A 15,804-nucleotide genomic window follows, 5' to 3' on the forward strand; every position below is an offset into this window, starting at 1 on the left:
TAAAATTCAAGTCTAATCGATCTCCCATTCCAATACTCCACTCTTATCTTTTTCAACAGCACTCATTCTGCTGTCAATATCTCCGATTTTCTTATCTCTTGTTCATCTTTTTCTTCAGTTTTTTGAGATCTGTCCTCCTATTTCACCATCATTTCATCTATTTTATCTGTTCTTTATGTGGCCATACTTTTTTGCTGGTTTCAAGATTGGCCACAACTGAGGTCCTCCTCATTAGTTTCTGCCCCACTTGCTGAGTTTGTTCCAGAATATTTCCGCTTCTTCCCCAAAAAGTCAGATTAACATTCTAGGTGGTCCTCTTGGGTCTGTCACTAGTTGATTTAAAATGTCTGCACCTTCCTTGAACTGCCTAGTGGAAAGGCAGCTAACAAAAAAAGGAGCATTTACAAAATAATTATAGAATAATAGAATTGGAAGGGACCTTGGAGGTCTTCTCGTCCAACCCCCTGCTCAAGCAGGAGGTCCTATACCATTTCAGATAAATGACTGTCAAATCTCTTCTTAGCACTCACAGCTTTTGGAGCAAGCAGTTCCACTGGTTAATTGTTCTCACTGTCAGAAAATGTCTTTCATTCTAGGTTGGATCTCTCCCTGATACGTTTCCATCCTCTTGTCCTGCTTTCAGATGCTTTGATGAATAGGTTAATCCCCCCACTTTATCTGGGACAAGCCCTTCAAATATTGAAATACTATCATATGGCTCCCAGTCCTCCTCTTTGTTAGACTAGACATTCCTGCAACCCTTCTGCATATGTTTTAGCCTAATGATTATTCCCCTAATCATCTTTGTTGCCTTTCTCTGCACTCTTTCTAGAGTCTCAACGTCTTTTTTATATCATGATGACTAAATCCTTTCACAATATTTCAAGTGTTGTTTTACCAGTACAGTATAAAAACATCTTCCCATGATCCTGATTCTATCCCTCTGTTGATGCAGCCTACGACTGCATTGGCTTTCTTAGCAGCTGCAGCCCACGGCTGGCTCATCCTTAAGCGGTTGTCCCAAGGATTCTTAGATTCCTCTCACTCTTGCTGCTGTTGAGCCAGTGCCACCTATTTAAAACATAGTTTTCTAACCATTAAAAATCAAATGTAGGAGCAAATGATAGAGAAATAGTTTTTTAAACATGCTTTTAAAATCATTGATGTGGTTTTAAAATAAGGGGTTTCACCTCCACTCTTCTGGCCGGGAGACAGGTAGCCATCATGGGTAGCTGCCCTCATCTTCCTGCGTAACTGAAACAGCTGCTTGGATCCCTTTGTAGCCCAGCTACAGCCTGTCCAGCTGCAGCTCCAGCCTGCTTTGCTTTGACTCCCCCTCCTCCTTTTTGCTTCAGGGGCCCTGAAGTCCTACCTGAGGGAGCTGCCAGAGCCACTGATGACCTATGCCCTGTATGAAGAGTGGACCCAGGTTGCAAAGTAAGGCTGGTTTCTGCCAGGATCTCTGGTTTGCCTTGTCGATGCTTGAAAAAGTCTTTGAAAAGTTGTACTTGGAAACCACTTTCTTGATTTCCTCCTTGCATTTCTTTCACTGCTCTTTTTAAAGCAACGATGTTGTGTTTACATTATGTTTTATCATTTTTTTTCTGGTGTATTGTTGTAAGCTGCACAGAGTAGCCCCACAAAGAGATGGTTGGCAAATAAATTTAATAATAATAATAATAATAATAATAATAATAATAAATAACTGATATTCAAGACACAACTAAAGACATTATAGTAGAACTCCCAGAAGAAGCTCTCGGGGAGGAAATAACACCACCCCCACTAGAACCAGTTATCACTGAACCAACTGATGAAATAACTCAAAAACAAAAAGAATTGAAGGATAAGATCATGGAGCATTTTCTGCTTAATGAGGAAAGGCAACGTTTACCGTCACTAAAAAACCATGCCTAAGAAAATTTGGCCCCTATCATGAAAATGGTTAATGCAGTGTTTTCAACAATTGAATCGGGATCCATCTTGGAAACAACCAGTTAATGTACAGCGCAGCTGTAATAGTCACTAATGAACTAGGCATTAAAATCAAAGTACCTAGTCATACAACAGAAAAAGCATCAAAGCCAAAGTGGAAAATCCGATTAGAACAAAAAGTCAAAAAATTAAGGGCAGATGCTAGTAACTTAAAGAAACATGCATGAGCAATGGCTTAAAAACAACAAAATCATAGAGTGGCTAATCAGAAGATATAGATTGGATACAAGAAACATCAATGAAGCTGTAGAGATTGTAAAACAGCAGATAACAGCAACAGCTAGAAAAAATTGAAGATATGAAGTACGAATCATCCAATATAACAAAATCAGCAATTTCGATCAGACCAACGGCGTTTTTATCAAAGTCTTAATGTGAATGGTGACACCAAAGTGAAAAACCAGAAAAGCAGGCCACAGTTGAATTCTGGAAAGAATTCTGGGAAAATGCAAAGGCTACAATAAGGAAGCAAGTGGATACATGACTTTGAGAAAAGCATGGCAACAAACAAATGCAAGTATTAGAATAACAACTGAGATAGTCAAAAATCGAGTAAAAAAGGTAAAGAATTGGACATCACCTGGAAAGGACCAATTACATGGTTTCTGGCTCAAATATCTGACCAGTTTACATGCAATATTGGCCAGGCAACTGAATGAAATTTTACAAAAGGGCCAAATTGATGAATGGTTGACACTGGAAAAACATACTTGATTCAGAAAGATGCAACTAAAGGCACAACACCTGAAAACTACAGACCAATACATGCTTGCCAACAACCTTCAAATTACTCACAGCATTATTGCAGATAACAGGATGGATTATTTGGAAACAAACAACATCTTGCCGGTAGAGCAAAATGGCAACAAAAGAAGAAGCAGGGCTCAAAAGATCAGCTCCTAATTGATAAAATGATATTAGAAAATTGTAAGAACAGAAAAATGAACTTGAATATGGTCTGGATTGATTACAAAAAGGCATTTGACTCACTGCACATAGTTGGAATCATAAAATGCTTAGAAACAACTGGCATTAGCAAAAATATTCATCCTTTACTGAAAAGGCGATGAAACAATGGAGAACTGAGTTGGCAGTAGGAATGAGATCTACGGAATGGTTAATATCAAGCGAGGAATTTTCCAGGGTGATTCACTTTCACCTCTTCTCTTCATCATCGCGAATGATCCCACTATCAGTAATCTTTAAAAAAATGAAATTAGGCTACCAAATAGCCAAAGAAGCTGAAAAAATTTCGCATTTGCTATATATGGATGATTTTAAACTCTATGGAAAGTCAGAAACAGAAATCCAATCATTGACAAACACAGTCCGAGTATTCAGCACCGATATTTCAATGCAGTTTGGCATGGAAAAATGTGCCACTGTATCCTAAAAAGGGGGCAAAATCACTGCATGTGAGGGAATTGAAATGCCCAATGGCCAACTAATTAAATGCAACGAAAATGAAGCCTACAATACTTAGGCATTCTGCAGTTGGATAACATCAAGCATGGAGAAGTAAAAACTATTGTCAGGCGAGAGTACACCAACAGAGTTAGGAAAATTTTGAAATCTAAATTGAATGGTGGAAATAACAATCAAGGCCATAAAGACCTGGGCAATACCAGTTATAAGAATACACAGCTGTATAGTTAACTGGACATAAGCTGATTTGGACATTTTGGACCGAAAAACCAGGAAACTAATGACAATGCACTACAGTTTACATCCACGTGGTGATACTGATAGACTGTACCTGCCCAGAAAATCAGGTGGCAGAGGATTATTACAAGTGAAGCAAACAGTTGAGGAGGAAAAACATGCACTGGCTGATTATTTAAAAGAAAGTCAAGAACATCTATTAATCGAAGTAAAGAACAAAAATCTACTGAAGGCCCAACAGATGAAACAAGAATACAGAAAAGATGTGATAAAATCAAGATGGAGAGTTGGCAGAACAAAGCACTGCATGGCCAATTTCTGGAAAAAATAAAAGATAAAGTGGACAGTGAACAAACTTGGTTATGGTAACAACAGGTACATTAAAGAAGAAACAGAGTCCTAATCCTGGCTGCACAAGAACAAGCTATCCGCACAAATGCATTAAGGCCAAAATCGAAAAAATCCTCTGATGATGCCAATGCAGACTTTGCAAAGAAGCTGATGAAACTGTTGATCACATACTCAGCTGCTGTAAAAAAATTGCGCAGACTGATTATAAATTGCGGCACAATTCAGTAGCACAAACGATCCATTGGAATTTGTGCAAAAATTATAATATTAAAACAGCAACAAACTGGTGGGAACATTAGCCTGAAAAAGTCACCGAAAATCAGATGGTCAAGATTTTGTGGGATTTCCGTATACAAACGGACAAAATACTGGCCATAAATACACCAGACATCACACTGGTTGAGAAAAAATAAGATCACAATCATAGACATCGCCAAATACCAGGTGATAGCAGGGTCGCCGAGAAGGAACATGAAAAAATCGCAAGATACCAGGACTTAAAAATCGAAATTCACGACTATGGCACAAAACCAGCAGTGATAATTCCAGTGGTAATTGGCACACTGGGTGCTATTCCAAAAGCACTGGAATTACATTAAAACAGTTTAAAATTGACCAAAATCACCATCAGTCAAATGCAAAAAGCCGCACTGCTTGGATCTGCACGCATATTACGAAAATACGTTACGATGTCCTGGGTGGGGCCCGATTAGTAACCAATGCCAAATCCGGCGAAACAATTGGCCGCTGTGATACAATTGTATAATAATAATAATAATAATAATAATAATAATAATAATAATAATAATAATAATAATAATCAGAGAGTACTGTTGTGTTATTTTCCTGAAAACTGGTTAATATTTCTAAGTAGATAATGTACGATCTCCAATTTTAGATTTTTCTTCAGCAACAGCTGATAGTAGCTTTGCAAGTAAAGTTCTGTTGCACATGGGAATAAAGGGATACCTTTTAGGTGACTCTTAAGAGAACATTTTGCTTTCCCACAGCATCCAGGACCAGGATAAGAAACTGCAAGACCTGTGGAGGATTTGCCAGAAATTGCCAAAGCCTAACCTGGCCAACTTCAGGTAAGTTAAGCTCTCGAAGGTTTTCCAAATGGATCTGTCTTCAATCCTTGGCTTTAAATGGAGAATTCCAGGATGCAGAAGCTCAAGGAATGTGTTCACTGTAATATTATAAACCTCCATTGGAAATGGAGTATTCTGCGTTGTTGGCCACTTTTAAGTTTGCAGTACAAACTCTAGTCTAGAGAATGCAAATCATAGAAGCCAGGCTGTACCGGAGGAGGAGCCAACGTCCCAACGGTATGGACGTTGATGCTCTGAGACTGCTGCCGATACTTTTGCCGCTGGGTGGTCCAACCGTCCTGAACAGGAAGACCACGTCTTGCTGATCTCAGGGACCCCGCAAGTCCCTGATCGATCCAAGAGAAGACCTTCAAGCTGGCAACAAAAGGCAGCCTAGGCTGATGAAGTTGGGACGGCTACGGAACGGAAGGAAATGGGAAGAGAAAGTGTGATCATCTGGTGAATCCTTTTTGTTTTGAAAAGACTGCCCAAAAGTACTTCTTTTTTATGCTAAATTAATCCTTAAGCAGAAGAGTAAGCGGCAGAATTGATCTCCATTGGATTGTTTTGGTTAGTATGCTTTCTTTCTTCTTTTTGTAATTACACTTTATGGATTGAAGTGCTCGCAACTTTTTTTTTTCTCTCCTTTTCTTAAAGTGAATGGACCGGTTTTTCTTCTTCGACTTTTTCTTGCTTTATTTTTTAATTTAAGGATTAAAATCTCCCTCTCTACTCTAACAAAAACCTTCTATATTTGCTATTAAGCTCCATTTAAGAACTTTGCTCCCCCTAAACCTGAGACAACATAAGAGAGTTAAAGGAAAATTCTGCTGCTTGGAGGCTAGAGTTTCTGAAACCCACCCATTCGTTCCTGTTTCTCCTTTGATTTCACTGTCTTTGTACTTCAAAGCTCTGCAATTAAAGTGATAAGAGCCAAGGGCACAAATACAAAGATAGAAAACTAATGATTTGATTTGTGGAGTGAAAGTGGTTGAAGTGAAAAAAATGGGAGTATGGAAAAAGGGAATTTGATGGACTGGAGCTCTATTCCAAATCTCAAGGCACAAAGAAGAAAAAAGAGAAAAAATGATGTTTTTAAAGAGAAAACTGTTATCAGAAGCACGATTGATAATCAAAGATAAATTAAAGTAGCAAAAGGGCGCCGAGATTACCTGAGAGATGCAACAAGCAACAAGGTGCGGAGAGATGTCCATTAAAACTTTACCAAGGAAATAAACGAAGATTAATTCCACAAATGGCAAAAGAAATAAGACTATATACCTTCTGGAAGGATACAGGTTGATTGATATATGAAAGTTGATAATTAAAAATAGCTACGTTTGGTGATTAGTAAGTAGGAATTTAGTAATTTTTAGATTGCTTTGTTAAATAAATAGTTGATAATGGTAACAAGGCACATTTCTATGTTGGCTGGAGGTGAGGAAGTTGGATATAAATAATAAATGATTTTGTTAACAAATATTAATGATAATAATGAAATGATAAGAGATATTAACAACATATATATGTACTGGTTTATATAAGGAATTTGGATATAAATTGCAAACAGTGATTTGGGGGAAAAAAAGGTTTAGAAATTTTGTTAATTAATTTTTATTTTGAATATGGTATAAAGTGTAATGTTATTGGATATATGAAAGATAACAAAAAAGTAAGTTTATAATTAGTAAGTAGTAATTTAGTAACATAGATTGTTATGTTAAATAATTGATAAGGGCAATAATGTGCACATACATGTTGATTTGATGAGAAGAAATGGATATAAACAGGAAAGGATTTTTTTGTTAACCAATATTAATTATAACAACTAATAATGGAATGATAAGGATAGGGATACAGTTAATGATATATAAGGACACTAAAACAATTTCAGTCAAATGAGAACTATGCTATGTTGATAGTAAGACTCATTAAGAATCTTCAACATTTGATATGAATATAAGTAATGACTGTGGAAGAGATGCACGAAAGCTAATTGTAACCAATTGACACACTTTCTACAAGATGTAATGTAAGATGATGATTTTTTTGCTGCTGTTTAATAAAAAAAATAAAAAATAAAAATTTCTTCCAAAAAAAAGAAGAAGAAGAAGCCAGGCTGTACCAATGGGTAGTTATGCTCTGGGACGTGAGGCGAGGGTTTGACATGGAGGTACCCGACACTGTGTTTATAATGTTCTAGAAGACAGGTATCAACTTTGGCAAGTTTAAGGCCTGTGAACTTCAACTCCCAGAATTCCCCAGCCAGCCAGCCAGGACTTAAAGTTGCCACGGTTGGACCCCCATCTTCTAGAGGCAGAGCAGGGGCTCTGTTCCTGAGCTGCCACACAGTCCCTGTGTGGGACTGTGGCCCAATCCCCAGTGGAATACAAAGGAATCAAACAAATGTAAATATAGTCTTACCATCTCCAATATGAATGGAAAACCATTCCATTCACTCAGGAGAGGTGGCTGCCCAGCCTCTTCATAAACATCTCCAGAGATGGTGAACGCAAAGCCTCCACCTATGGAACTGTCATTTAGAAAACTTCAACAAGGATTCCAGTGGATGGTGTTTTCTATGGGGCTCTGAAGTCCCATGAGTAAGCCCTCCAGTGTTTCCCACACTTATTTGCTCCTGTCCAGGCAAGAATTGAAATTTACATTGCTTTTGTGGAATTTTTGTACTGTCCAGGACAGTCTTAGCTAAGTACCTTGGACCTCAGTTTTTCTGTGACCAGCGATGCCTTTGGTTTTCCATAGAGCCTAACACTGATTATTCCTTGCAGGTATTTAATCAAATTCCTTGCAAAACTCGCACAGTATAGTGACATTAACAAGATGACTCCTAGCAACATTGCCATTTGTGCTGGGCCCAAATTTGTTGTGGGCCAAGAATGAAGGGTAAGTGTTGAATTCTAATACTTGAATTGCCAGATCAGCAGGGGCCAATCACCACGGGCCGTCCTGCTTCTGTTGTCTTTGGCAGCTCTTTGAACTCCAGCTAGGGGGCCCTTGGCCAAGGAGCAGCGAATCTTGAATATTTGTAGGGTTATATTTTTAACTAGCTCTTTAATGGAAAAGGTCCAGCACAAACTAAATCACTGCATAAGAAGTCAATACTGAATACTTCTGTGCTGTTTCTTCATTTTTGTGCAAGAAAGATTAATAGCATCACAAAGGATATTTTTATTATTCAGTTCTGCAAATCCTAAAATTAATTAAAAACTTGAGCTGGTCAAAGCAATCCGCATATTTTCAGAATGCATGAAGAACCGAGGGGCCAAAGGTAACACTGGAGGGTACGCACCCTGTCGCCTAAAAGCAACACGGGGGAAGGTTCTGCCCATTGGGACAGCTCTAGAAGCCTCAGGCAGCATCTTCAGAAGAGCTTCTCCTGAAAGCTGGGCAAGAGAAAAAGCCCTCAGAGGGAGGGGACTTTGAACCCCTCACTTGTATCCAGTAAACAGTTGACAGCCACCCAGACATTCCACCAGGCATCCTTCGACCCCGGTGAGCAGGATTGACTAGATCTCATCATCTTCCTTGATTGCTGAGGACATCTTTTGAGCCACTGGTCTTCTCTCCCCAGCTCTCTTGCAGAAATGGCAGCAGCAACTTCAGTCCACGTGGTTGCCATTGTTGAACCCATCATCCAGCACGCTACCTGGTTCTTTCCTGAAGGTAAAGAAAACGCTTTTTCTTCTTGGCGTGTGATCCCAATTGTTCTTCCTAGGAGAACTGGCAAGCTGATGATGGAACCGCTGTGCTGTTTGCTTTTGATATTTTTTCATCCTTGTAAAAAACCCATGTGAGGTACTGAAAAGAACGAGTTTGGAAACATGTTTTGTTTTTAAATATGTTTTTGTTCAACGTTTAAAGAGAAAATACATAAAGATGTAAGCAGGATAAATAGGGGGGGAATCCCTTGTGGGGGAAAAAAGGCATTCCCATTTAATAGAAATTACCATTTTTCAATACATCATTAATTAATTTTAAGTAATGGAATATATTGCATTTTTAAAATCTAAAAATTATTATTAAACTATTAACAGAAGTTAATAACAGGAGACATAATGAATGTTATATAAAATGAAATTGTAGATTACAATGAATTCTGCTGAGAGTAAAAATTTTAGAAATGTTTATGTAGAGAAAATCCAAAAATGTATCAAAAGCCATGAACAACAAATTATGAAATGGTTTGCAATTTGAATCAAATTCTATGTCGAATTTACTTTTAAAATAACAAACTTCTAGATCAGAGGTCCCCAAACTTGGCAACTTTAAATTTGCAAAGTTTGAATACCTCTGTTCTAGATGTTGAACTGTATTCCTACAATTTGGTGAGCCATTCTTAGAAGGGATGAGACATCCATTCTAATAAAAGGCATAAAATATCCTCACAGCAGTTAGCATGTACAAAGCTAATCTGGGCTATTTTATGGGGATATATAGTAAAATTTTCTGGGAATATATAGTAAAAATGCTGCAGTTGAAAAGGGTCACATACGTACCTTTTAAGATTTGCTTCATTCTGCTATGAATCATTTTTCAGAATTGTTGAGCTTTACAGCAATGCCAGTTGTAAAAACAGGATCCAAACTAACCTTTATATTTTCAACAATTTTTAGAAATTGAATTATCCACTATATCATGATTGGGTTAAAACATGAGTTATAGAATATCTAATGCCAATTTTCTCTTGTATAACATTTAAGTTTAGTATTCTTGAGATTTTCATTATTGCATTTCTATTACTGTACCTAAATTCTCTAACTTGTTTTAGTTTCTGAGACATATGAGCTTGGAAATGTCTTAATATCTGCACCCAGCTACTGGCTACTTCTCTAGAGGCATTCATTGTAGTGAAACATTGAACAGAGCTTTTATTACAAGTTTTGAGTGCCACCGTAATTTTTTAACTTGCAGTGAAAATAAACAAACTATGTTTGTTTATTAATTTTTATGCCACTCGTCTCCACTATAGCGTTAGTATTTAGACATATACCACTCTACAGTGCTTTTCAGCCCTCTCTGAGCTACAAAGTCAGCCTCTTGCCCCCCAACAATCTGGGTCCTCATTTTACCCACCTTGAAAGGATGGAAGGCTGAGTCAACCTTGAGCTGGTCAGGATTGAATCCCTGACTGTGGGCAGAATCAGCCTGCCATACAGCATTTTAATCACTGTGCCACCAGGGCTGTAAGGTGACTTGGGTGGCTTACAAGGTTTAAAACAAGCAGAAAAATAATTAAAACTTTAAAACTACCCAGATTAAGATTTTAAGTGTTCCTCAGGGATGGGGCCACAGCGGAAAAGGCTCTTCTTGAACCCGCTGCTGGAGTTCCTTAACACACAGGATCTGTAGCATGTCTCTTCTGCTGGCGTAAGTGGGGCAGGCTTGTCTCATTAGGGAAAGATAGACCCATGACATGTAGGGCTTTAAGGTAACAACGAACATCTTGAATTGGATCCAGAAGCAAACCTGTAACCGATGTAGCTTGCGCATTGTTATATGTGCAACACTAGCGACTCCGGACTGTGCGTGCTCCTGCATTCCCATTGTGTTGTATTGCTTTGTCTGACTTTTAATCTGGAAAGGGAAGTAAAAATGAATTTACCTTAATACTTGCAAGCGAAAGCTGTAAAGTATTTTTGTCCTCTGAAGTTAAGTTCTTGGCCTGAAAGCGGTGTTCCACTAAACCACTTGGATTTTCATTTTTATTCCTGAATTTGCAGAGCTGGACTTCAATGTGTCTGGGGCATTTGTGGGGCAGCCAGCTGTGAACTCCAACCACCTTCCTGCAGGGAGTGACTATGATTCAGGGACCCTGGAGCGGAAGAGGCCGGTCAGCATGGCTGTGATGGAAGGGGAGCTCTTGAGAAAGGAAAGGTAAAGGGAGCGTTTCTTCCCTTCCTCCATCCTATTGTTGGTTTAGCAGGATATTCAACACCATTTGTTGCTGTTTAACTTAAGTCAAAGGTGTTTGAAGTTCTTTCAGAAGTCACAAACTTGGGTTGAGTCAACAGTCCTTTTCTTGGCACATAAGAAATCAAAGATTTCTTTGTCTAATGAAGAAAAACAGATCATATTCTTACCACGAAAGAGTCTTGTTGACTCTTTCGCCCCCCCCCCCCCCCCGAATGTTGCATAGTGAATGAAGTTTGAATTGTGGCAGAAGTTGGCATTCATTTCTATGTTAGTTGGCACTCACAACACTTGTTCCTCTGAGAATGACGGCCTTCATACTGTATATTAGCAGCCAATCAGAGAGGTTCCATCCAAGGTGGTTTACAGCAGGAATCTCCAACCCTGGCAACCTTGAATTCTGGGAGTTGAAGTCCCCAAATCTTAAAATTGCCAAGGTTGGAGACCCCTGGTTTGGAGTATTAAAAACTATCGATGGTGTTCCTTTCAGTCACCAAGCCTGGGAGGCACAAATGTATCCCCTTGAGTACCAAGGTGCGCAGGGTGTTGGGACTAAAGGCCTCATTCCAGGAAACCTGGAAGCTTCTTTAAAAGGGCAGCTGCTTCAGTGAGCCCCCAAGGGCACCTGATGGGCTTCCTGAAGGGATTCTGCAGTCGGGCACGGCCTGTGTTGACAGAGAGGAGCTGGGCATGCCTGGGGTCATGGCCAGCCAGCCCTGAGTGGTGCCTTTCCCCTCCTTACTGCAGCCTAAGGAGGATCCAAAGGTAACGTACATGCCATTCTTTCCTTCTCACCGTGTTCCATGCATGATAGAAGCCCGAGGGAGATCTCACGCTGTGGGAGCAATGGGAGCAGCCTCTCCTTGGGATCCGCGTAGGGCCTGCAAGAAGGTGTCCCTGCTGACAGCCCTCACGATAAACGGTTACAGGCCCCTTTTCTATAATCCACGACAACCCAAAACCTTTGTCATGCCAATCGCCTCCCCAGAAATTCTACCGTGTCTTTGGAACACCAAATTTCAGTCTGGAAATTTGCTGTGACTTTAGTTTGAAGAGTGGTTAGCAGGGGTTGTTTATCTGTGTGCTTTGGGCTTCCCTGAACGCTGTTGTAGCCTGATTTCCAATGTGAGCCACTTGGTTTTTCCTTGCCTTACTAGCAGCTAGACCAGGGATCTCAAACTCCCAGCCCAGGGGCCACGCCCTGTTGAAGTCCAGACATGCTAAAGTTGCCAAGGTTGAGAAGCGCTGACTTAGAGGCAAGGCGGCTGGCTGGCTGCTGGCTGGCAGAGACGGCTCTGGCCACATTCATCACAGATGCCGAGTCCACTGGCTCTGGGTTGAGAAGGGACGGTCTCCTGGCTCCAGGCCCCACCTCTGCCACTACCTGTACAGGTATCCAGAATGAAAAGAGGTACCCCAGAACACACCTAGCAAGATCTCTCCTGGGAGGTACCCAGGGCAAGGAAGTGAGCTGTGCCAGCTCTTTGAAACGCTGCCTGGGGTTTTAGTGGCCCAAAGCTACAGGGAAGGGCCTCTTCCCCTGCCTCCTGGCCATGATCCAGGCACAGACTCACCACTGCATAAGTGAGCCTCACCTTCAGTAGCCAATTAGCCAAAATGAAATGCAGAGAAATGGCTGTGGTGTGTGTGTGTGTGTAAAATTATGTTTAGTGGCATATGTGACCCTCTATTCATGAAAGACTTTTTTAAAAAATCAAGTATGCCAAAGCTTCAATGCCAGTCTGAGTTTGAGGTCCCTGAGCTAGACAAACATTTGTTCTACATGGTCTACGTTGGATTCATCAGTAACCTAGTTTTCATGTTTTTGTTTCTGCACATTAACTAGAGCTGTGTGTATTCTGGACTTTTACAGTTTCAAACATCTAAAACAAGAAAATGAATAATTAAGTTGCACGTATAAATGCCGGTTTGTTTACCTTGACCTGTTTTAGATCATTTTGCTGCCAGTAAATCTGGGAAAGGCAAACAGATTCTACAGAGCACCAAAGTCTGCCTGCCCTGTGACAGAGCACAAGAAGCCTGGCTTCTTGGTACTGAGAAAGCTAGATTGATTATTAATTAACTAAATGTGTCTGCTGCCCATCTCACTTATCGAGTGACTGTGGGCAGCTTTTGTGTCTCTGTTGTTGTGGCTGCCGTTGTTATTGCTGTGATCACCACTGAATACACACAGCCCTGCCATTAATATTTAAACAGTTACCGACGCATGTCTGTGACTTAACCAGGGATGTTCTCAGCTGGAGTGTCCCAGGCATTTGGACCACAGGGGGAGGATACCAAAAAGGTCCTGTGGATAGAGCTGCCCGGCAGCCACCACACTCTCCAACATTTCCGGAGAAGGGAAATATTTTCAAACCATTGCAGAATTCCTGGGGCTAAAGGGATAAAGTGGGCAGATATTAGTTTGCCCGAAGATAGAATTGTCCAGTATGGATGTATTGTGTCTCTGCATCACTCTCACTCTCCATCTCTGTCTCTCTCACACTCACAAAACGAAACTGATGGGGGATTATCAATCTTGCCAGTCCTCAATGCCTGTCACACTCTTCCTAGCTGAGCCAGAATGTGTTGCACTTGTCAAACTCTGGCTGGCAGAGTTTGTGTGTTCCTTGCTGCCTATCTTGCATGGCCAGCAGCAGGGATTCACCTTCCGTCTCCCCGAGTAGTTATACTGACTCTTTGTGTTTACATGTAGCCTGCCTGCATGGAGTGTTTACTCTCTCTCTCCTCTGTAGCTTTGGTGTCAAGGTTATGGACTTCCAGGCAAACCCCCGGAGAGTTGGCACTGTGAATAGAAAGCACACAGCCCCAGCTTTCCAGCCACCGCTTCCGCCCACGGAGGCTGGCCCGCTGGCCCTGGCCACGGCGGAGCAGCACCCACAGGCCCCGGGGGCTGAGCCCGGCCTGGCAGGTGCTTCTTCTGCCTGCCTGCCTGGCTCAGCAGAGCATTCTCACAGCCAAGGCACAGAGGACAGCAGGTAAGATGGGGGGCTCAGCGAGGCAGGCTCAGGGTGGGCCCCGGTCCTGCTCTTCTCTCCCTGTCGTCAGTCCCCAAAGCCAAAGGGAGACGCTTTGCAAGGCTGGCCTGCTTTGTTGCCCCACGGAAGCAGAATCATCGGGATCCTCCTGCCTTAAAGCAGGCCAAGTCGCCCTCCTGCTTCCCTCCCGAGGTGTTGCTCAGAGGTCATGCCAGAGCCCGCCCGAGTCAGGGAAAATGCAGAGCTGCACGGCAGAGCCCAGCTGCACCCCGCAAAGGTAGGGATCCTCCCTCCCGCCTGACCTGGAGAGATGGTAGCTCGTCCTTCTAACCCACTTAGCTAGAACCTGTTTGTCTCGTCTTCGTAGGCTGTGCACCCACCCCAGTCAGTGTGCCACAGTGTTTCTGGGCTTTAGCTTTTCCTCCCACGGGGAAGGTGGGAATGTGAAAGCGGGGTCGACTGGCGGTGCAGGCTCCTTTCTGCACTGGAAAAAGCGAGATTTGCTCCTCCTCCAAAGCCTTCCACCAATTGGTCTCTGGGCCCAACAGCCCTTGCTGGACAGCCTACAAGCGTAACTTGGGGGAGAAGATACGGAAGCAGCTGCTCAGAGAAGCCTTGCTATTCTGAACAAGTCCCCCAAAATAGGTTGAGCAAAGACCAGGTTGTAGGAATGGGCAGAGCAAGAAATGTTGGTGGTTAAAATGGGTGCCAGGGACCTGAGTGAGGTTCAAGGACTGGTGAGTAGCTGAAAAGGGGCTCATTTGGGTTTCTGGGGAATTGCAATCTTTGAGACATCTCAGAGGAACTAGAAGGACGTCACTCTTGCAGCTTAAGATCCCTCTTCTAACTCTGTGGTGCCCGCAGTTGGTATGGCTGACCTTGGTGCTCTGCTGCTTGAAGCACTTCTGAATACTTTTCCTAAGCTGTGGGGGATTCCATGGACCCTAGACAGCTGGGTCAAGCAGGCCAGCAGTGGGCTAGGGACCAAAGAGTGGGGGTCTGCCTGCACTTGGCACCTGTTTAATGCAACAAGGGCCCCACGACTCAAGAGGAGCCTTAGGGAGAAGAGGCTTCTGGCACCCAACAGGAGCCTTTGATGCAGGTCTTTCTCTCCTTGCAGCTCTTCCAAGCCAAAGGATTTGGTGCCCTCAACCACACCGCCACCCCCCAGAAATGGTGGACCCTCTCAGCCTCTCAGCAGCGCCAGCCAGTACTCAGTTGGGCAGCCCCAGAGCACCTCCGGGCCCAGCCCACATGCCCTCAGGCGAGGTATGTCCTTTGGGAGCTGCATTGGCAGCCGGGGGGGAGAGTTGTGGGGCGGGGGTTCAGTGAAGACTAAAGCTGCCAGGTCTTTCCCGAGGAACAGCTGTTTCTCAATCAGAATTTGCCCACTTTGGATCAGAAGGGAGACCGGTGAGGAAGGGATTTCAACACTGGGGCATTTTTTTCTCCTTTTCACTTTTGGTCACCTTGCAGGAGGGCCGTAGAGCAGGTTTCGCATGTCATTGGCTACTTGGGCTATTTCACACCACCAAGAGAATGCAGAACTTGCCCCGAAATTCAGACAGTTAAATTTGCCTGACTTGGAGTCTCAAGTTACTCAAGTGATCAAAATTTTTTGGTGGGGGGGGATAAGATGTATTGGAGGAGGAGCAGCGCTGGGAAGGGAAGCGAGAATGCTCTGCCCCAGCAAAAGATTTGTTTTTATTTGGAAAAGGTATGTAGGCACCCATGTGTCATACACATGACTGGTGCAAAGTAAACACACACACACA

General features: G+C 42.3%; 1 protein-coding gene across 1 annotated transcript in view; it reads left to right on the forward strand.

The window, feature by feature from the left end:
- Nucleotides 1–15,804, forward strand: part of ARHGAP17 (Rho GTPase activating protein 17) — a 111,143-nt gene that overhangs the window by 89,992 nt on the left and 5,347 nt on the right. Inside the window, 8 exon segments of the mRNA XM_032230345.1 lie at nucleotides 1,356–1,437; nucleotides 5,019–5,099; nucleotides 7,889–7,964; nucleotides 7,966–8,003; nucleotides 8,692–8,783; nucleotides 10,841–10,994; nucleotides 13,787–14,029; nucleotides 15,150–15,298. Of these exon segments, the coding sequence (XP_032086236.1) occupies nucleotides 1,356–1,437; nucleotides 5,019–5,099; nucleotides 7,889–7,964; nucleotides 7,966–8,003; nucleotides 8,692–8,783; nucleotides 10,841–10,994; nucleotides 13,787–14,029; nucleotides 15,150–15,298 (915 nt within the window).

Source organism: Thamnophis elegans, chromosome 14, assembly GCF_009769535.1.
Source record: "Thamnophis elegans isolate rThaEle1 chromosome 14, rThaEle1.pri, whole genome shotgun sequence".
Taxonomy (NCBI): domain Eukaryota; kingdom Metazoa; phylum Chordata; class Lepidosauria; order Squamata; family Colubridae; genus Thamnophis; species Thamnophis elegans.